We start from the raw sequence: 21,233 nt of genomic DNA, 5'->3' as shown, positions 1-21,233 counted from the left end.
GTCATTAGTGGCTTTTATTCCCTGTGAAATGGAGTCACTGCAATGAAACAAGGAGCACCTTGCTGTGTTTGTAGAGCATCACTGGCTACTGTATTGAGATTAGGCCCGGTGAACACAAAGGTGGAAGAAAACAACTACAGATGAAGTGGTTGAGTGTCATACTTTTGAAGCTTTGTGACACAAAGGTGAAAGGAAGGAAACTAGAAATGAAAAGTGGCAAGATTTGTACTATTTTGAGAACAATTTCTAGTTGGGTAGAGAGTAAAAGTTGTGTTTTCATTTTTTAACATTTTCTGAAATTTTATTAGTCACGTAGGTTTTATTTAATGCCTATTTTTGTGTTCAACGTATCTTGATCAGTGTCACCCTTTCCACCACTCCGTCTTTCAATTTTTGACTTGAGCAATTAGTGGTGCAATTTCAGTTGTCATCAGCTAAAAGGGGTGAAATTACAAGTAGGTCCAGTTTGGGAAACAGTCTTAGATGTTCAGTTAGAATTGATTTAAATTGGCAGGTGGATATATATATCTGCAATTCAAGAGACTTTGGGTAATAGAGATTTAAAAAAATTTACAAATTGTCACCATCAAGCTTTGAAAGCAATGAAACTGGAATAGGTGAGAAAACAAGCAGAAACAGAAGCAAACCCAAGAACAGAGACATGAAAGCATTTAAAGTAGATAACTGAGAAGAACCAGCGAAAAAGAATAAGAATGAGCTGTATAACCTAGCATAAGAATGGTTCCAGAGGTTAAGTGTGTGTATATGTATAAGTTTAGCAAGGAAAAGAACATCCAGGGTATCTGATTATTGTTAACAAATCAAAATCCTTTTTTTTCAGTCCCAGGGCTTGAAATCAGGGCCTGAGCACTGTCCCTAGCTTCTTTTTGCTCAAGGCTAGCACTCTACCACTTGAGGCACAGCACCACTTCCAGCTTTTTCTATATATGTGGTGCTGAGGAATCGTACACATGGCTTCATGTATATGAGGCGAGCACTTTGCCACTAGGCCATACTCCCAGCCTCAAAATCCTTTTTTTAAAAGTAAAAAGAATATATACAATCCATTGTATACTACTTCTCTGGAAAAATAAAACAATGGCAGTCAGGGTGATGGGATAAAGAATGCTCACTTAAAACAGGGTACAAAAATAGTACAAACAATGGCCACATTTTGGTTAAAAAAAAAAGACACATATACATGGAAACACTTAATAATGGGAATGTGAAATTCTGATGTTTAGTATTTTAGCTGTGTTTTTTTAAACAATGCACATGCATTAATTCTGTGGCAAAATGTTTTAAACATTTTTCAAAGAAGATGATAATTTATGAAATTAGGTTCTGCTAGTAAATTTTGAAGACTGAGCAACACAGCAGTCATGGTGACCTTGACAGACACATTTGAATATAAGAGAAGCATGAAACACATGGAAGTACCTCAAAATGTTCAGCACTGAGTTTCTATATGACCAGCCAATACATATACTCAACAACTGAAAAATATATTCACAGAATAACTTGTATACAAACATTCACAGCAACATTTGTAGTAGCCCATAATGAAAACAACCCAAATGTCCCTAACAGATGATTACACCTGTACCAAATGGTGTTACAAGTGGCCCACTCCATTTTGAGGGTTCCACAACAAACCGCACACTAAATATTTGGGGGAAATACGTGTCTGCATTCAACATGTACAGACATTTTCTCTTCTTTCTTACATACAGTATAGTTACCCACATAGAATTTACATTGTATTAAGTATTATGAGTAACCTAAAATTTACAATGTACAGAAACATGAGAATGCAATACTATCCCACTTTTACATAAGAAACTTGAGCATTCAAATTATGGCATCCTGGGGGACTTCTAGAACTAATCTTCTACAGATACTGAGGGATAACTATGTAGCTGTAGGGTGGAATATTGTTCAGCAATAAATAATGACGGACTTTACATGCTACAACATAGAGAAGCCTTGAAAACATTAGGCTATGTGAAAAAAAATTACAAAAGAAAATACATGATGCCATGAATATGAAATGGAAATTCTACAGAAATCAACTGTTGCTTAGGGCAAGGAGGAAAGAAAATGAGTTGACTGTTAACAGGTACAAGATTTGTTTGGGGATGGAAAAACCTCTAATAAAAACAGTTTAATGGTGAATTTCACGGTATGTGAATTATATATCAAGAAATCTGATACTAAACAAACAATAGAGTTGTATTTATTTCAATCCTGTTCAGTATTTTATTTACTACTTTCTCTTTTGTGGTCCTTGTAGTTATTAATCTCTTATTTCCAGAGATTTGTAAATCATTTGTAATCAACTTACTCTACTCTCTTTTTAATGTCTAACATAACCTCAAACTCTTCTAAATAAGGATTAACCAGATAGAAAAATGTATGCTTCTATTAGGAAAAACTATACTTTGCAGTTTGAGATCAAATGTGACTACTGTTCAGATCTATCTTTCACACAATTTAACAACAACAACAAAAAAAAAAAACAGGAGCTACTACTTAACATCATTTGAAAACAAAGTACATCATCAGCAAATAGCTTGAATTCCAAATACTGTTGGGGATTATGTAAAATAACTTTGCAGAAAGAGTTATATAAAAAGGCTCTTTCACTATTGAGGAACATTTGAATACTCAAGTGCTGTCATTTGTTTTGAGAAACAAATGTCAAGAATGGTAAGTAGAAGGTACTACTACCATTATGAGTATGGATAAGAGAATATAATCCCAATGGTAAAGCTGATTTACAGCTAGTTTCCTTTCTTGGCTTGTAGAATTTCAATAGCTTACAACAATTAGCTATTGTTGGAGTAACACTTGAGTGATCTGGTTAGATTCAATAACAAAAACACTGTAAAAATATTTAAACTCGGGGAACTGTAGTTAAAGTAATAGAAAAATATTACTCTTTCAACACCAAAAAAGCTATCTAAGGGTACAGATACCCCATGTAGTTTATTCATAAGTCATGTGAATTAACGTTTTCTGTATTCCTTATAATTCTGTAATATATAAAAAGGTTTTGTATTCAAACACTTTCAAAATGCACCTGTAACTTACAGTAGTCTCTTTTTAGCTAGATTTTGTTTTCTGTGGTTTCAGTTACACCCACAGTCAACTGCTGTCCAAATATTATATAGAAACCTCCTGAAAGAATTCCTATGTTTTAAAATATATGTCATTACTGTGATGAAATCTCTCATTGTCCTGCTTAGGACATTAACCATTCTTTTGTCCAGTGTATCCACACTATATACAATACCTGCCCATTATTCACTTAAGGAGATGTCTGGGTTACGGAGTTACTGTCATGTTATTACAACATTTGTACATAGGATTCAGTACTGTCTACAGTCTTTTAAGTACATGACATTATTTTTGGTGCATCTTCTTACGCATTTCTTCAAGAGCGGCTTCTTTCTCTTTCAGTATTTGTTTAAGTCTTCTTATCTTTTCATCTCGGATGGTTTCTTCCAGTTCTGGTGGTGTCACTGGGAAAACGTCTTCAGTGTAATTTTTATTACAGGAATGACTCTGTTCAAAAGCTGCATTAGGACTCATTTCTTTCTTGTGCTTCTCAGAGGAGCAGTGTTCAGCCTCTCCACTTTTTTCTTCTGAGGTTTTTCTGTGGCTTGTAAAGTTATGTTGTAATGCATCTGAAGCTGGCAAAAAATTGCTAAGGGTTTGGGAACTGGTGACATCAGTTCCTCCATTTATGACTGCATTAAATGCACTCTGGCCTTTTCTCTTCTTTCTGTGATCCATCTTAATTGTTTTTGCTTTTCTTTTATTACCAAAATTCTGTTGCTATGTAAAGATCAAAGAACAAGGAATGTTACTACCATATATTAATTACATATAAAATCTATTCTCAAATTTATTAACAAGTTTGCAGATACAAATATTTAGTGGTTAGGCTTAGTTCAATGAAATTGAAAGGGAAGGGGTAACACTGTCCAAAAGGAAACATACTCTTTGCCAGACTTATGTAATGGTAACCCTTCTGTTTCTACATTTTCAAATAAAAATAATATTTTTTAAAAAAAAATTGAGAGGGAGCATACAATCAACAATGTAATGGGTCACGTATATCAAAATGAACTGTAATATCCTACCTAATAATTTTCATGGTGAGCAAACTGCTTGATTACATTCCTGCTCACGTATTAGAAGCCATACTGACCTACCATCAACATAAAATGGAGCCTGTGAAGCATGAGAACTCTAAGTAATTTTTCTTCTTTTCCTTTGCAAAGTAGGCACACACAGAACTTTCATTGGGAAAGGTTAAAGTTCAGAATGCCAGATGATAATGTAGTACGTACAATGATACTACGTAAAATTTCTTCCCATTATGATTAACCATATGGGTTACTTAAGAAGTATGGAATTAACACTACAATGACCAGCTGCATGTTTGCATTTTCTAGTCATTTAGATTATAATTCTTCAAAATAGGATATATATGTTGAAATCACAAGGCACTTTCTTAATAATACAGTGGACAAAAACAGGTGAATAAAAACACTCAAAGCAAGTTTGTTTCTTTAAGTTACTACATTTTCTCTCATGATGAACAACACAGAGTAAAGTTTGAAAACCAGAAGCTGTTAAGTATGAAGTGAAAGGCTCACCACTGCTGCCAGTGTTCCCAGGATGGACACGTGTATCTTAAGCTCAAGCTTGTAACTAAACTGGTTATAGAACTGCATTTACATGTGAAAACAACAAGTGGGGCTACATTTCTATCTGTGCACATATTCCCTTTTAAGAGTTTGCATGTAATCATTTATTTGCCAATCTGGTAACTAACAATCATCATTCATACTAATGCAGACTAAAAAAATGCATTTTACCTGTTGTCTTTCTTCTTCCTTCACTACAGCCTCTGTTTCTTCGTGAATATTATGTTCTACCACACTACTAAAGGAATGAAAACCTTTTCCAGAGCCCAAATGGTCAGGAATTCGTGTAAGGAATATTCTCAAATCCTTAGTGATACCAAACATCTTTTTAAATTCAGCATCATTCTTCAGATACGGTGCCTTATTACTGCTTCTTTGACAATCTTTCTTATCATTTCTTCTTTCAGTCCCTTTTTCTATTGTTGAGGCCATTTCATTCTGGCTCTGAAAATTTAAAAAAAAAACACAAACAATATTGATAATTACACAAGTTATTTTATCTGACAATTAAATAACTAGTCTTCTGCATAAGTACACATCTTGCTTTAAAGATCTGTATTACCTTTACCTTTACAATGGAAAAACTGAATTTAGCTAAATACAAACTCAAACCACTCCCCTAAAATTTCTCTTTACGTTGTTGTATCATAAAATAACGAGTAGTCCATTCTCAAGCAACTGAAATAAAAACAAAAATTAATGGCAATCTAAAAATAACCTAGTTGGGGATGTGATTCATGCCTGTAACTCCAGCACCTAGGAGACGGAGGCAGGAGGGTTGAGAGTTCAAAGCCAGCCTTGGCTACATATCAAGATTTAGTCTCAATAACAAAATAATACACCAAATACTCTTTAATATCATTTAGAAATAATCTTCCAGAAATTTCATTTCTTTAATTGGCCTTGTACTTAACAGAACTGGCCTCCTTGTATCTCCATAGTGCAATGAATTCTGAAGTGAAGGGGAGAAACAGTGACAATACGGTATTAAGGAGACATCCAAAGAAGCAAGGAAAAATGGGTACAAACATTTAATAACCACACATACATCTTATAAAAAAGGGTAACTGTGGACATACTAGGTAACTGGACAAGAAGTCAGAAAGAAATAAGGGCTAGCAAAAGGAAAAACAGACTGTCCCACAAAAAAGAGAAAAAAATACTCAGAAAAAAGAAAACCCAAACAACATTCACAAATGAAAAACACCAAAGACACAGATAATATTCTAGTTCCACATATGACTCAAAGGTACAACAAGCCACAATACCTAAGAAAATCGCTGGGTATCTCCCCACCATCATCAATAACAACAACAAAAAACCCAAACCAAAAATACTCCAGTTGTTCTATGTGTATAATATTGATCTCTTCACATACTAAACATAGGCTATTAAATACATATTTGCATACATATACATACATGTACTTATACACACAATTTTATTAATCTTTGAAGTCACATTATCCTTCCCCAACTTTGTTGCTCTTCTGGCTTGGCTGTTCTGATTTTTGTTGGATTCTATTTTAAAGATTTAGTATATCAAATGATTCAAAAGACAGACACTGCTTGGAACTTCCCATTTGTACTCCTCAGATATTTTCTCAGAGAAAAGCTTTGTTGTAATTAAGTATTGTGTGATAAGAGTAGGGGTGGGGAGGAGGTTCTAGATATAACTTTTGAGAATTAAGAAGTACATATTTTCCACAGTTATATAAGAATAGTATGCCCTGACATGGGAAAATTACCTTTGGGTCTTGGTCTCTGAAAACACACTGTTGTGAAGTAACAGTTGTTGCATCAACAGAGGAATTTAGTTTCTCTATGCTCTGGATGACATTTTCTTTTCTGGGGGCATTCTGTCCTGTACTAAATCCATCTGGAAAAACTGGCATTGTAAATACAGTTTTATTCTGTTTTAGGCAGTTATTGGATTCTTTCATATTATGTGGGTTTATGGTAGACAGAGATGGTTTCTCCACCTTTTTATTCTTCTCTGTCCTTAGACTGGCCATGGAAGCAAGCTGAGTATTTGAAAACGAGTTTGTCTCCATCTGGAAGGATTTACTTTTAGCTAAAACAATATTTACAACCTCTCTGGATATATCAGTGACTGGACTTGAACTCACTACCTGTGACGTATCTTTTCTTAGTGGAATGCCAGAAGAAATGTCATTCTGTTGGTCAATTTGTGATGGTAGTACATCTCTGTCCTTTTTAGCTAACAGATAGGCTTTCCCATTAAACATTACCAAAGCATTATCTTTAATAGGAACATTTATGGGCTGCACCCCACTAGGACTGGTAGTACTCAATGGAGTCATATTTACGGTATTATCTCCCAAACTTTCCTTATCTACAAAGCTTTTTAAGATCTTTGAAGCCACATTATTTGAAGACTTAACAGGAACAAGACACGGAGTATAAGGCTGTAGATTTTCTTGAAAAATCCATTTCACTGGAGCAGCTTGGCCACCTTTTAAGTGTTTTTCTGCAGCAACATTCGTTGGGATTTGTGTGGGGTTCACAATCACAGTCTTTGTTATTTCCTTAACAGGATTTGGGTAAATGTTCAGAAAGTTCCTGGTAACTACACTTTTCACTGTATTTACAGGAGACACATAAATAACAGTTGGTATTTGGGAGGCCTCAACTGTTCCTGGAGTACTTGTACTTGTAGTTGCAAGAATCTTTTGCTGAACTGAAGGAGGCAAAGATGATGCAGGTACCGATTTCACTTCGGCATGGGCTGGAATCTGTAAATGATGCCCAGAACGCAAAACTGGAGACACCGCCATTGAAGCACTTGGGGTGTTGACTATATGATAAGATGAGTCATTCTGTGTTGAGGGAGGAACAGCAAATGTTTGCATGGTAAGTCCATCAATTTGCACACCATGACTCTTAACTTTAGGAACAGATGAAGTGAAATTTTCAATTCCCAGAGAAGTAACTCTACCTTTTTCTGCTGTATCTACCGTTCTTGTAAGAAAATAGTTTGAAGAACTGGCTGGCTGAAAAATGGGCAATTGAACTGATGCACTTGTGGAAGAGCTGGAAATCTGAGTCTGAAAAGTAACTTGAACTGGTTTTCCTGTATTCCCTTTCAAAGCATCAGACATGACTGAAGATTGAACTAGCGGGTTAAGATTTCCAGAAGAATTAGGAATTGGAAGTAATTGCAGAAGATTTTTTCCATCCGAGCCAATCGTCTGAACTACTTGGTACATGCAGCCTGAAACACTTAAAAGAACATTTTGAGTAAATAAATATAACATACTTCATAGTATAAACATTTTAAGACAAGTATTTGTAATCGTTATTTAAAATTCTAAGATATATAAAAGTATGTAATTTGCTATTTTGAGATTTTGAAGTGAAATACTGTAAAACTTTTTGAAGAGATAAGCAAAGATAATAGTCCAGCTTTGGTTTAGTTATATGATTAGGCAATAGGTATGAGGTATTAACAGGTATTCCTAAAACTAAAGTAGTAAGAGTCTTATTCTTCTCTCTTTCCTAAGTCTATCTTTCCCACTGACAATGACTCACACAGTCTATTGTCAATTCTTTTCTTTAGCTTCAAGTACCTCATGTGGTAAGGTAACACTTCAGTTTGCCACATTATTGTACTATATACAACTAAGTTATTCATGCAAGAACAATTTTCCTTGATTATGTTTTAGTATATTTGTTTGGTACTAAATAGTTACGTTAGTGCACTATAAATCTGTACATACAATACTATAGCATTTCCGGCTAAGTAATTTTTAATGAAGGTGGAAAGTTTTGGGGTTTTTTGGGGGGGGTTGTTTTGGGGTTTTTTTGGTGGGTCATGGGGCTTGAACTCTGGGCCTAGGAGCTGTTCCTGAGTCCTTCAGCTCAAGGCCAGTGCTCTACCACTTTGAGCCACAGTACCACTTACAGATTTTCTGGTGGTTAATTGGAGATAAGTGTTTCATGGACTACCTGCTCGGGCTGGCTTTGAACCGCAACCCTCAGATCTCAGCCTCCTGAGTAGTTAAGATTACAGGCATGAGTCACCGGTGCCTGGCAGAATAAGCCAATTCTGATTCCATGTTTATGAACTACTGATTAGTAAAAACTGTCAAATTTTTAAGAACGCCAGTATATATTCATCTCTGTGTAACTGAAAATTACTAGAATGTAAATCTTTCAGTTCCTGGAAAATAGGGAGCACCAATGGATGTAGGACACATATCATTTTATCTAGTTATACCTCCCCTGGGAAACAATTCACAGAGCTCAAGTCACAGCATGAATGATACTATACAAGTAAATATTATCTGACCAGTTTAACTATCTATGCTTTTCCTTCATAATTAATCTACACTACAATATCAATATGTTTGCTTGTTTATAGACTTTCCCATGTTAAATCCTAGCAATAAAACTGGAGAATCCATGTCCCACAACCCCTGGATAGTCTTAGATGACTGAAAAGCAATCAAAGACAAAAATGTAAAGGTAGGTGCTGAGCACAGTGGTATGCATGTATAATCCCAGCTATTCAGGGGGTGAACATGGGAAGAACATAGTATGAGGTTAGTGTGGACAAAAAATCAGGGAGACTGAATAAAAAAAAATAAACCCCCCCCCAATAAAAACCAGGCTAAACATGGTGGTATATATTTGTGATTTCAAATGTAAGACAAATGTAAGGGCAGTCTAAGACCAACTCTGGCAAAAACATGAGACCAACCTGAAAAATAAATCAGAACAATAAAGGGACAGATGTGTTGCTCAAGTAGTACTACTCTTGTTAGCAGTTTAACACCCTGAGTTCAATCCTTTGTACTCCAAGTAATAAATGATCATCATAAATAGTAACAACAACAATAATTGGCAAAATTGTAAAGGCATGTTTTACTAGCTATAGATGTTTTCATAACTCACAAATATTAATTTTAAAAAATCAGTGTTGAAAATCCTCAGAAAGTGCTATAACCGTCTTACCTTTCTGAAATCCAAGTAATATAATTAAACTCTTAGAAAATTTTGTTTGTTTTTGTTTTTGCCAGTCCTGGGGCTTGGACTCAGGGCCTGAACACTGTCCCTGGCTTCTTCTTGGCTCAAGGCTAGCACTCTGCCACTTGAGCCACAGCGCCATTTCTGGCCATTTTCTGTATATGTGGTGCTGGGGAATCGAACCCAGGGCCTCGTGTATACGAGGCAAGCACTCTTGCCACTAGGCCATATCCCCAGCCCCACTCTTAGAAAATTTTAAAACACTTTTCTGAACTTGACAAGTTATCAAATCATTGTACTGACTTTTAGTAAAGGCAACAGAGAAACATAAGCTCAAAGAAAAGTTTGAATTCTTGTTTTCAGGGTTTAAAGAAGAAAATTCACCTTCATTGCCTGTTCCCTTTCCACAAAGCTCATCTGACCTGGATGAGAATTTATTCTACTCTAACTGATTGAATGAAAGTGTACTGAGTGTGAGCTAGGCTTGGAGGCACACATCTGTAATCCCAGCATGTGCAAGGCTGAGGTAGGAGAATAATGAGTTTGAAACCAGCCTAAGCAACACAATGATACCCTGTCTTTAAAAAAAAAACAAAAAAAGTAAAGAAAACACTCAGAGCAAACACAAAAATTTACTACTATAGTTCAAGCACCAGGTTTGAAGTATGGGGGAAATAGGTCAATAAACGATAGGATGTGGGCTAACCTGAACCACTCTGTATTTGTGCAACCCATAGCTATGAATAGCTTTTTCATTTTAAAGGAATGAAAGTAAGTCAAAATTACTATTTTTCACATGAAAACGATGAGACTCGATTTCAGGACCCATAAAGTTTTATTATTATTCAATCACATTCATTTTTATATTTTGTATGGGACTGCTTTCAAGACATAACAGTTGAGATTGTTGTAACAGGAATCATGCAGTTCTTAAAGCTTAAGATATTTATTATCTGGGCCTTTGCAGAAAATGTTTCCTCAATCTCCAACTGTGTCAGCCTCCTATAATCCTTGGATACATGAACATGCACAGGCATTATCATTAAATGAGATAAATGATATCTATGAAGGAGTACAAAAATACTTACTTGCAAAATTCTCTTTCCAAGGCTTTCAGTTGCCTTTGCTTACTCATCCTAGTTGAAGAATAGAATTCTTGCTATTCTATATTCTTTACTGTGATTTCTGTTATATAAATATCTTCACTTGTCTTCAATTAAGATCACTTAACAATATCTATGTGATCACTTCATCCAATACAGCTATAACTCCATTCAGATACATGCTTATATATGCGAACTCTCCCTATTTTCCTCAGTCTTAAAGGCTCCTAAAATTCAACATGACCTGACAATCTCTGCCCACCCAAACCCCCAAAAGTTGTTGACAATTCATCCATCTTAGGTGTCTGTGTGAACGGAAGCATGTTAATCCTTCTTTCTCTCATTCTCTATATCTAGTTGGTATTTTTTGCTTAAATTTCTTTCCTATGTTCAACTCTTTCCAAACCACTTGTTCAAATCCAAACAAAAATAATATCTGGATTTGACTACAGGAATTTCATGGATAACCTTTTCATTTCCACTAGAGATACCCTTACCTTTTTACAGTACATCAAAACTTGTCCTGTCCCACTATGCTTACACAAGTAGAAAGAAAAACCATTACTTTTGATGCAATGGAAGCCAAAGAGAATTTGGAAAATAATGAAGAACATTACGGCAAAAAACCTGTAAGAGACCAAGTGGGTTGAAGATTAAAAACACACATGGAAGTTGGGTGCTGGTGGCTCATACTTATAATCCTACTCAGGCTGAAATCTGAGCATTGAGGTTCAAAGCCAGCCCAGGCAGATTAATGAGACTCTTATTTAAAATTAACCAGCAAAATGTCAGAAATAGAGGTGTGGCTCAAGTGGCAGAACACCAAGTATGAACAAGAAAGCCAGAAGAGAAGTGAGAAAGCAAGCCCAGAGATCACACCCCAGAACTAGCATTAAAAATAAAATCACTGGGGCTGGGGATATGGCCTAGTGGCAAGAGTGCTTGCCTTGTATACATGAGGCTCTGGGTTCGATTCCCCAGCACCACATATACAGAAAATGGCCAGAAGTGGCGCTGTGGCTCAAGTGGCAGAGTGCTAGCCTTGAGGAAGAAGAAGCCAGGGACAGTGCTCAGGCCCTGAGTCCAAGGCCCAGGACTGGCATGCATGCATGCATACATACATACATACATACATACATACATACATACATACATACATACATACATAAATAAAATAAAATCACTGGAAATAATGAGGGGTCAAATGGTTTCCCTAAGATGGGGCAATATGCTGTTGAAAAGATATAAAGATGGCAGTTTTTAAGAATTTTGCAAAGACAGACTGACAAGTAACTGGGTCAAAGAAGTGATGTTTCTTTTTCACAAGATTAAATATATTGCAGCATGTTAATATAGGCCCCTATTCTTTCCAATACTTTAAATTCTTTTCTTCCTTTTACATTTGGAGATAGAAATGAGTAGTTAAGGAGAAAGAAGGATGATAATTCTAAGCTAGAAAATGAAAACTAGTAGACAGAGGAAATTGAAACTGAAAGAAATCTGGAAAAGTATCTCCTTCCATTGGAAGGAGAAGTTAGGTATAAAGTTTATAAGACACAAAGTTTGAAAACATAAAGTTGTAATTGTGATCTAATTTATTCTCAATATGAAAAAGGGTACACTGTTATCTACTAGGAGGAAGAATAGGAAAATAAAAATCTGAGGGACAAGGTAACAAACAGTACAAGAAATGTATCCAATGCCTAACGTATGAAACTGTAACCTCTCTGTACATCAGTTTGATAATAAAAATTTGAAAAAAAAAAATCTGAGACACTTTGTGAAAGAAAAAGCTGACCAGAGAAAATACTAGAGTTTTTAGGTCAAATATTGATGGCTCAGAGAGCAAGGTATGATTATGAATTTATAGTACCAATCTGTGCCCTTGTGATAGTTTCCCTCTCTTACTAGATCCAAGTAAAAGAAAGCATATTGCTGAACTCACCCAGTTATAGTGGCTTCAGAAGGGTATAACAAAAATTAAAAAGGAACTTAAGGAACTGATAAGAACTGAAATGATGAAATGGCATTTAAATTGGCTAAGAAGAAAATAAAGAATGAAAGAACAGAGAGAAAAAAGGGTATTTATTGGTTTTGTAGGCCAGGACTACGCCATATAGCTCAGTAGCAGTGTGTGTGTGCTTAGCATGTACAAGGTCCTGTGTTTAATCCTCAACACTGAAAGTTTTTTAAGTCATGGTATGAGTATTTAAACAAGCCAGAAATTAGAAAACAAGGTATTTACAATACAAGATGCCTGAATCAATTTTTTTGTAGATGCAGCAATTTTGTATGAAACGGACTGTAAAAATGGATAACTAAAACAAAACAGTAAGATGGCTAGATAAAAAGATATTTGTACAGTGGCCCACACCTGTAATCCTAGCTACTCAGGAGGCTGAGATCTGAGAATCATGGTTTGAAGCCAGCCAGGGTTTTAAGAAAAGTCCATGAAATTCTTATCTCCAACTAGCCACTAAGCGAAGCCATCGCTCACTTTCAGCTTTTTAACCTTCAGCAAAAACGCTGAAGGACAGTGCCCAAGCCCTTGAGTTCAAGCCCTAGAAATGGCACTAAAAGAAGATATTTGTACTGCAAGACCAGGGACCAGGAAAATTATTTGCAGAGATTAAGTCATGTCAGATTAGAAAGAAAACTGTGAGCTAGATGTAGAGTGCTGAGATGAGAAGTTGGTAAGTGCTGTTGGTGAGCCCGTAATTAAGAACTAATATCCCAGAAAGAGGTTTTGAAGCCCACTTTCTTTTGCACCTGATTTTCGTTCCTACAACTCTTACTAAGAACTCATTCTGAAAGATTACCACCAAATACATCCTCACAAAGTCTGCATTCTATCTTTGTTTTCTCTGCTCTGCTGCAATTAGACACTACTGGCTAATTATCCTTTATCTTGAAGCTCTTCTCTTACATGGTTTCCAATTAAGTATCCACCCATAACTAATCCATTAAGTCTAGCTCTTGATCTTGCTTTTGTCTATGGAAGTATACTTTGGGATTTCAATTAGCACTGCTTCAACTATCCTCCCCCCCCCCCCCCCCCCGCCCCAACATGGCCTCTGCAATATAGTTAGATAATTGCATTCTCATTTCCAATGTGGGCCACAGTTCTCCAAATTCAGCAACTACACAAAATAACCTCTGTTAAATGGTGTACAGCGGTATTCTGCAGATTATAAATTTTCTTTCAGTCATCTTTTATCGTTTTTATTTATTCTATTCATCCATAGCACTTTCTGTGCACACTCCCCACCCCCCAAAAGCCAAGTAGTCAAGAAATGTATCCCCAAAAAAGTCAATAAGGTCTATCAGGTTATTTATCCTAGACAGATTTTTACCCTTCTCTTTAAGCAAATTTTTTGCCCATCTTTTGTCCATCATTTCAACATCCATTGTCTAGGTGAGCCCTCATTACCTATGTGTAGCACTCTTCTTATCTCTACACTTTGATGTTCCAGTTAGGTTTTTGTTTTTGTTGTTGTTCTGATTATACTATTGACTAGTGTGTCCCTCTGGTGGATTCTGTTTTCATACTAATGACTTGTAATTCAGGACTTTGATATTTATCACTGTCAATTCAGTTTGACAAGAAAATTATCTACAATTATCTACAACTTAGGCCCCATGTTTATAACAATACCACGTATGACTTCTCTTCACGAAATTCTGCTCTTGCTAGACGTTTATACCAGGAATATTATTTACAAATTCATTAAGTTTTTCTACAATATAGGGTTCAGATTCTATTGTCCCTATTAAATATCCTCTAATCACATGTATCTGTACATATTTCTTTCAATTCTGGAATCTCTAAAGAACTCCTAATGCAGCAAATTACACAATGTCTTTTATATTGCCAATTATCTACCAGCCATTTGTGCACGTGTGTGAACGTGCACATGTACATGCACATGCGCGCGCGCGCACACACACACACACACATATGCTGGTATTGGGACTTGAACTCCTCTAGAGTCTCATGATCTCCCCTGGCTTTTTTCCCCACAGCTTTACTTCAGCCACAGCTCCATTTTCAGCTTTTTGGAGATAATTATCTCATGGACTTTTCCAATCTCTGAGCTGAACTCAAATTAAAAATCCTTAGCATCTTGAGTAGCTAGGAATACCGGGCTTGATCCACCAGTACTGGGTCATGTTTTCCCAATAGTGCCAAAACTCCTTATGAGAAACCATATCAATAATTTTGCAATGGTTCCTCCAATATCAAGTATAGCAGATGCAAAATGTGGCTCACATCTATTATCCTAGCTACTGAAGAGGTTGAGATCAAAGGATTGCTGTTAGAAGCCAGCTTGGGCAGGAAAAGTCCATGAAGTTATTATCTCCAGTTAATCACTCACACACACACAAAAAATGTTGGGAGTAAAGGTGTAGCTTAAGTGGTATATTGCACTAACCTTGAGAGAAAAAGCTAAAAAAGCAATACCCAGGCCCCAAGTTCAAGACCCACTACCAGTAAGGAAAAAAAAATACTCTTCACAATTGCCATTTCAAGCAATCTCAATGCTTTTTTGTCCTTTTTCATCAGTAAAATCCCCCTAATAAATCAGAACCTCCCATAGAACAGAACAGAACTCATACCCCTCCAAGTGTACATAGTCATTAGAAATTCTCATAATCGGCTGAAGACCATAAATTCCTTGAGGACAGATTATACCATTTATATCTGTATCTGCATTTAACAGAACAAATGAACATTTCAAACAATGCTATTTCTTTGCAACAAAATGAAATGAGTCCTAACAATTCATCTGAAATGCAGAATGCTGAGGAGATAAAAATTTACACCAATACACTTTTTTCAGATTTAAAAAAGGAAACTTTCTTATAAGATTAAAAATTCTACAAAGATTCTATTTTCTTAAAGATTACACATACTGCTGACTAATGTCAGAACTAAAACTAGAACTGGATTCTGTCTTATTCTTTTGTTTGGTCATTTAAAAATATCAACATTTTAGCTAAAGAAGTTGATATATCAACTAAAAAACTATACTAAAATAATAATGTACTTTAAGATTTTAAAAGAGAAAAAGGAAAATTTAGATTACATACTTCTAATTCTGGCTCTCTCATTTAGTTGACTGACATTGAAAAAATGATTAACCTCTTTCATTTGTAAAATGGGCCAAATAATGCTAACTATGCTCACAAATGGAACTGTAACCACTTTATACAACTACACAATAATAATAAACAAAGGAAAATTATGGAAAGAAAACAGAATACTGTCTGGGAGCATGTCAGCCACCATACCCCTTTAAATATGCAACTGGTCTCCAAGATTAAGAAAATTAAATCAGACAAGGTCTTTTGAGAATGTGATTTTTAAAAAGAACCTTTATGTGATGAAAACAAAGAGGCCTATTAAGCTGGATGCAGAAGTTCCAGGTCCTTGGAAGGTCAAGGTATGAGGTTCAATTTAGCCCAGGTATTTCAAGACCACCTTGATCAACATAGTAAAACCCAATGAATTAAAAAAAGAAAAAAATTAAAGACATTATTTCGTAATATTTGACAATTTACTATTCTAATACTGATATGAGAGACTCACATATTAGGAATGGGCTAAGAACTGTGGAGAGTAATGAATATACTTTATATATTTTTGCAAGGTATGTTTTTCTACTAGAAGACCATTTTCCATTTTACTATGATATAACATCATGTCAAACACTATGTAATGAATGCAAGTACCTATTAGAACATATGCAATAACACATACCACATATTATAAACATGTTATAATAATTAATTTTAATCCTAATGGCAAGATAGGTATTTCCATTAACATTTTATAACTGAGAAAATGGAAGTTAGAAATGCCAAGTAATTTATACAGAACTACATGCTCTCCTTTATCAATCCTATCCATTGCTGAACTTATTTTAATATAGCCCCCATCAAAACAGTGCAAAAATTCAAATGTACAAACAGACAAATGATAGGTTTCAGTTTCTTTTTCTCCTCACAATCACACTCATAGAAATTATAAAAGAAAACTTTCACAGCCAAATGTACACTGAGGGCTAAGGAGTGGCTCAAATGGTAGAACATTAGATCCTGAGTCCAATCACTATACTGCTAAACACACACACACACACACACACACACACACACACACACTGAATTGACAATGAAACAATGAGACATCCTTACCAACCAAACTAAGCCACCTGATGATGCTAATTTTAGCTAAACATTCAAAAATAGAATTAAAGGGAGCAGAGAAGCCAACTGGCAAATACATGGTAGTCTAATTCCTACCACTGTAAAATCTGTAACCACAAGCTTTTGTTATAATATTTCAACCTGGTGACTCCTAAGTTTCTATTTTCAGCTTTTTCTGATTACTTTTGTGTTTCTTATTTCAGACAGTTTACCATTATCTACACAGAAAACTACCATAAATGATTCCCTTTTCATCATAGCAATTTGCTAAGAAAATATGCCCATTTCTACTCTCCACTGCATTTTTTTGACGCAACCACTACCTCACTTTACCTAGTATAGTCTGACTCTGAAAACATCTTAAAAAGAATTACAAGTAATCACCCCCCCTCCTCCCCACAGGTCCACACTGCCACCCCTTACCTAGAAGACATAACTCCTTGCCTCTGTCTTCTCACAAAACCTTGTACACAATGCTATCATAAAATATATACCAACTCTCCCTCAACCACAGAACAAGATTATACAGTTTTTCACAAGAAAGGTCAACATCCTCTTCTTCAGTCTCTGAACTTACCACAGTATCACTTGCATGGTAAATATTCAAAAAAAATGTGAAGGAACTAAACAGTATTATCACAAAAGGCTTCTACATTTTCTATTAACACATTACGGAAAGATTTTTAAATGGAGCCTTAACACAAGAAAAATTCAAACTCTACATAAAATAAAACCAGTCATTTTATGAAAATGATAAATTATTTTGTGCCACAAAAGGTACTATCAGAAAAAATAAAAAGCTGAAATTTCCAATAAACCAAAAGATGTGATATGAATCATATTTAAAATGTGCTATAAATCATAAGTTTGGACATCATATACTATTTGAAAAACGGAACCAAATCAAATAAGCAACAAATAGCAAACAGCTTCAGAAAGATAGCTAGCAAACGTGATGTAAATCCTCTTAAAATGACTTATGATCGTTACCAAAATTCAATGTTAAGTCCAAAACTAAAAGGATCAGAAACGGAAAATGGAGTTCAAACACTCAATAAACGTCTTTTAAAGTATGTTTTAGTCTTAATTTTGATATTGAAAGAATACAATCCTCAACTGAGCTGTCTGAAGTCAGAAATAATCCAGTATTGCAGGAAAAGAAGTTAAACAAAATCAATTCTACTCTTGTATCCATACTATTTCAGCCATTACCCCCAAACTACCAAAAAGAAAAGAAAAACCAACAACAACAAAAACAAAGAAACAAACAAGCACTGATGGCTCATGCATGAGCCAAGGCTACTGAGAAGACTTGAGACTAAGGATCCCCATGAGACTCTACCTCCAAGTAACTACCACAAATTTGGAAGTGGAGATGTACCTCAAATAGTAAGAGTGCCAGGTTTTAGCAGAAAAGGCCCCAGATTCAAACATACCAGCAACAACAACAAAAACAAATGTAAAACAAAATAACAACAGCAGTACAGGGGTAGGAATATGGCCTAGTGGCAAGTGTGCTTGTCTCGTATACATGAAGCCCTGGGTTCGATTCCCCAGCACCACATATATAGAAAACGGAAAGAAGTGGCGCTGTGGCTCAAGTGGCAGAGTGCTACCCTTGAGCAAAAAGAAGTCAGGGGCAGTGCTCAGGAGGCCCAGGACTGGTAAAAAAAAAAAAAAAAAAAAAAAAGCAGTAAAGGTACACAAAAAGTAGCCTTTAATGATTTGTAATAGAATAGTTGTATGTGAGTTCTTCAGTAGTGTCTTAGATCAAATGTTAGTGACAATTTCTTTCTGATACATCCTTTTAAAGAACCTAAATCACTCACACAGTAACACGTTCACACACACACACAATAGGTAGTGAGCACCAAACCCAGCTACTGGAGAGGTTGAGGCAGGAGGATAATGTGATCCCAGGAGTTCAAGATAGCCCATTTAAAAACCGAAAACAGCCAGGAGCAGGGATCTCATGCCTGTAACCTAAGCTACTCAGTACGCTGAGATCTAGGGATTTCGTTTGAAATCCTGCAGAAAGGTCTCTGTGAGATCCCCCCTTCAACCACCAAAATGCAGAAAGTAGAGTTGTGGCTCAAGTGGTAAAGCGCTAGCCTTGAGCCAAAAGCTCAGGAACAGTGCCCAAACCCTAGTTCAAGCTTCAGAAACAGCAGAAAAAGAAAAACAGAAAACAAAACAAAAAAGAAACCTCCCTCCTGTGCAAAAATTGGTGCCAATTAAAGTTGTGTTTAGTAATTAACATTTAATGCTTTACTCTTTTCCTACACCAATTATTTCACTATTTTTAATCTATTCTTCTTAATCTAGGCGCTTCTACAGCCTAGAAACTGGAAGCACTTAGCACAAGCTAGCCAAACTATGATTAATACCAGATGGCACGATTTTCTTCAAAGACAAATCTCCTTTTATGAGTCCTGCATTAGTTCTCATGGTGTGTTTTTCATTTTCCTTCTGAGGAACCTACTATTCATTTTCTTATTGCAAATCATACAATCACTAACTGTGGAAAGTACAAGTAATAATATACAGTAACATTTTACTATCATCTTGATTGTATTTTTATTTTTAAAACTCTTAAATTATTAATTACCTATTTCCTAAATTTATAACGAAGACTGTTTCTCAAAAATTACTAGAGCCAAGTGTAGTGTGGGCACCTCTGTATGCCCAGCACTGCAGAAGTGGAAGCAGGACGGCAAGTTCGGGTCCAGCCTTGACTACATAGATAAATGCCCTCTTCCAAAAAAAAAAAAAAAAAGTAATCTCAAGTGAAACGTTCTTCTATCTGGACAACCAATACAACATCACTGTTGTAATAGCTGCTTCAAATACGCTGCCCAAGAAGTGTTTTCGCATGTATTTTCTACCTTTTTTCCCCCTTTTCATAAAAAGCCATGATTTGATAAATGTAAAACATTCTCCTTGTTTGTTCTAGATCGTTTTTCTTCAATCTTCCTTTTTTTCTTATTAATTCGGTTTTCACTGAAGGTCCAGCACACCCAGGGCTGCACTTGCTAATAATAATCCGCGCTTGCAGGGCGCCAGTAGCTCACGCCTGTAATACTAGCTAGTCAGGAGGTTGAGATCTGAGGATCGCGGTTCGAAGCCTGCCTGGGCAGGAAAAGTCCGTGACACTCTAATCTCCAATTATCCACTAGAAAACCGGAAGTGGCTCCAGTGGCAGAGCGCTAGCCTTGATTAAAAGGAGCCCAGTGGCAGCGCCAGGTCTAGAGTTCAAGCCCCAGGGCCGACCAAGATAAAAATAAAAATGCGCTGATGGCGTAGTTTTTATTTTTTTGCCCCATCCCCTCCGCCAGTGTCCAAGAATCTTCCAGAGGTTATCACTCGAAAAGGGAGTCGGCCATGTTGGATTTCCTCTCGTGTGGAGCTCTACTAAGTGGGCCTATAAAACGTGAGACGCTGTGCCTGGCGTCTCGCGAAGCCGAGCCCCTGACTGGAGGCGGGCGTAGACGACGGCTGAGACCTGGCAGTGGGGACCAACTCGGGCGGGCAACGCGATGCCCGGCGAGCCTGGCTTCCTTCGCAGCGAGCGGCCGGCGGCGTCGGGCAAGCGCGGTGCGCAGCCTCCAGACGGAAAAGCAGCGGGAGAGGGGCGGACGCTGGCGGAGGCCCAGGCTGTACTTACCAGTTCGAGGCGGGGCCTGAACTTTCCTCAGCGGACTTCAGGAAGACCTTCTGCAGAGGATTAGACATTTTTAGAGAAGTAGGACGGAGACGGCGGACCCCACACTGTGAGTAGGGTAAGAACGAGCTTTGCGACCACTCCGGGATCAAAGCGAGAGCGGCCGGGTGCACTTTATTCCGCAGAAGCCGTCCCGGAGTCGGCGCAGAGAACCGAGCAGCCGCGGGCGGCGGAGGGGGCGTATCCTGCGCTTCCCCGCCCCCCCTCCCTTCCCCAGCGCGAGGGCTGAGCGACCTGGAAACCGGAAGACTCCTGGGAACGGCGGCGGCTTCCTCCCACACTGGAAACTCACAAAATCCGAAGGCTCCGCCCCCTATAACACGTAGTCGCATTTCAGCCATTCTGAGCGGGTGCTGGAGGCGTGGCTTACGTCACGCTCCCTGTGCCCCTCCCCAACAGGGCTGTGTACGTAGTGTGCATAGCCGCTGATTGATTCTGCCGACCCCGCCCACCGCAGCGACTCTCTAACTCCAGCAATTCTCAGCCCTGTAGCTTT

At 37.0% G+C, this 21,233-nt stretch overlaps 1 protein-coding gene across 2 annotated transcripts; it reads right to left on the bottom strand.

The window, feature by feature from the left end:
• Nucleotides 1-1,484: 1,484 nt before the first annotated feature.
• On the bottom strand, nucleotides 1,485-20,928 carry Lrif1 (ligand dependent nuclear receptor interacting factor 1). Of its 2 annotated transcripts, XM_048351767.1 has the most exons (4): nucleotides 20,681-20,928; nucleotides 6,466-7,960; nucleotides 4,890-5,162; nucleotides 1,485-3,834 (listed from the first exon to the last, which is right to left on the bottom strand). In XM_048351767.1, the coding sequence occupies exons 1-4, from the start codon at nucleotides 20,746-20,748 to the stop codon at nucleotides 3,406-3,408; spliced, it is 2,265 nt and encodes a 754-aa protein (XP_048207724.1). In that variant the 5' UTR covers nucleotides 20,749-20,928; the 3' UTR covers nucleotides 1,485-3,405. The 2 variants fall into 2 exon arrangements, with proteins under 2 accessions (XP_048207724.1, XP_048207725.1); XM_048351768.1 differs by lacking the exon at nucleotides 6,466-7,960 and having other exon boundaries at nucleotides 20,681-20,785.
• Between the last annotated feature and the right edge of the window lie 305 nt (nucleotides 20,929-21,233).

Source organism: Perognathus longimembris, chromosome 7, assembly GCF_023159225.1.
Source record: "Perognathus longimembris pacificus isolate PPM17 chromosome 7, ASM2315922v1, whole genome shotgun sequence".
NCBI lineage: Eukaryota > Metazoa > Chordata > Mammalia > Rodentia > Heteromyidae > Perognathus > Perognathus longimembris.
Note: the sequence above shows the minus strand (reverse complement) of the source record. Positions and strands in the feature narration are given on the sequence as shown.

Bases quoted from the DNA above. Each gene is read 5' to 3' on its own strand.
- Lrif1 (XM_048351767.1), bottom strand. From the start codon at position 20,748: ATGTCTAATCCTCTGCAGAAGGTCTTCCTGAAGTCCGCTGAGGAAAGT. The intron at 5,163-6,465 runs GTAATTTTCCCA...TTAAATTTTCAG, and splicing joins TCAGAGACCAAGACCCAAAG to AGCCAGAATGAAATGGCCTC. The intron at 3,835-4,889 runs GTAAAATGCATT...ACATAGCAACAG, and splicing joins AGGAAGAAGAAAGACAACAG to AATTTTGGTAATAAAAGAAA.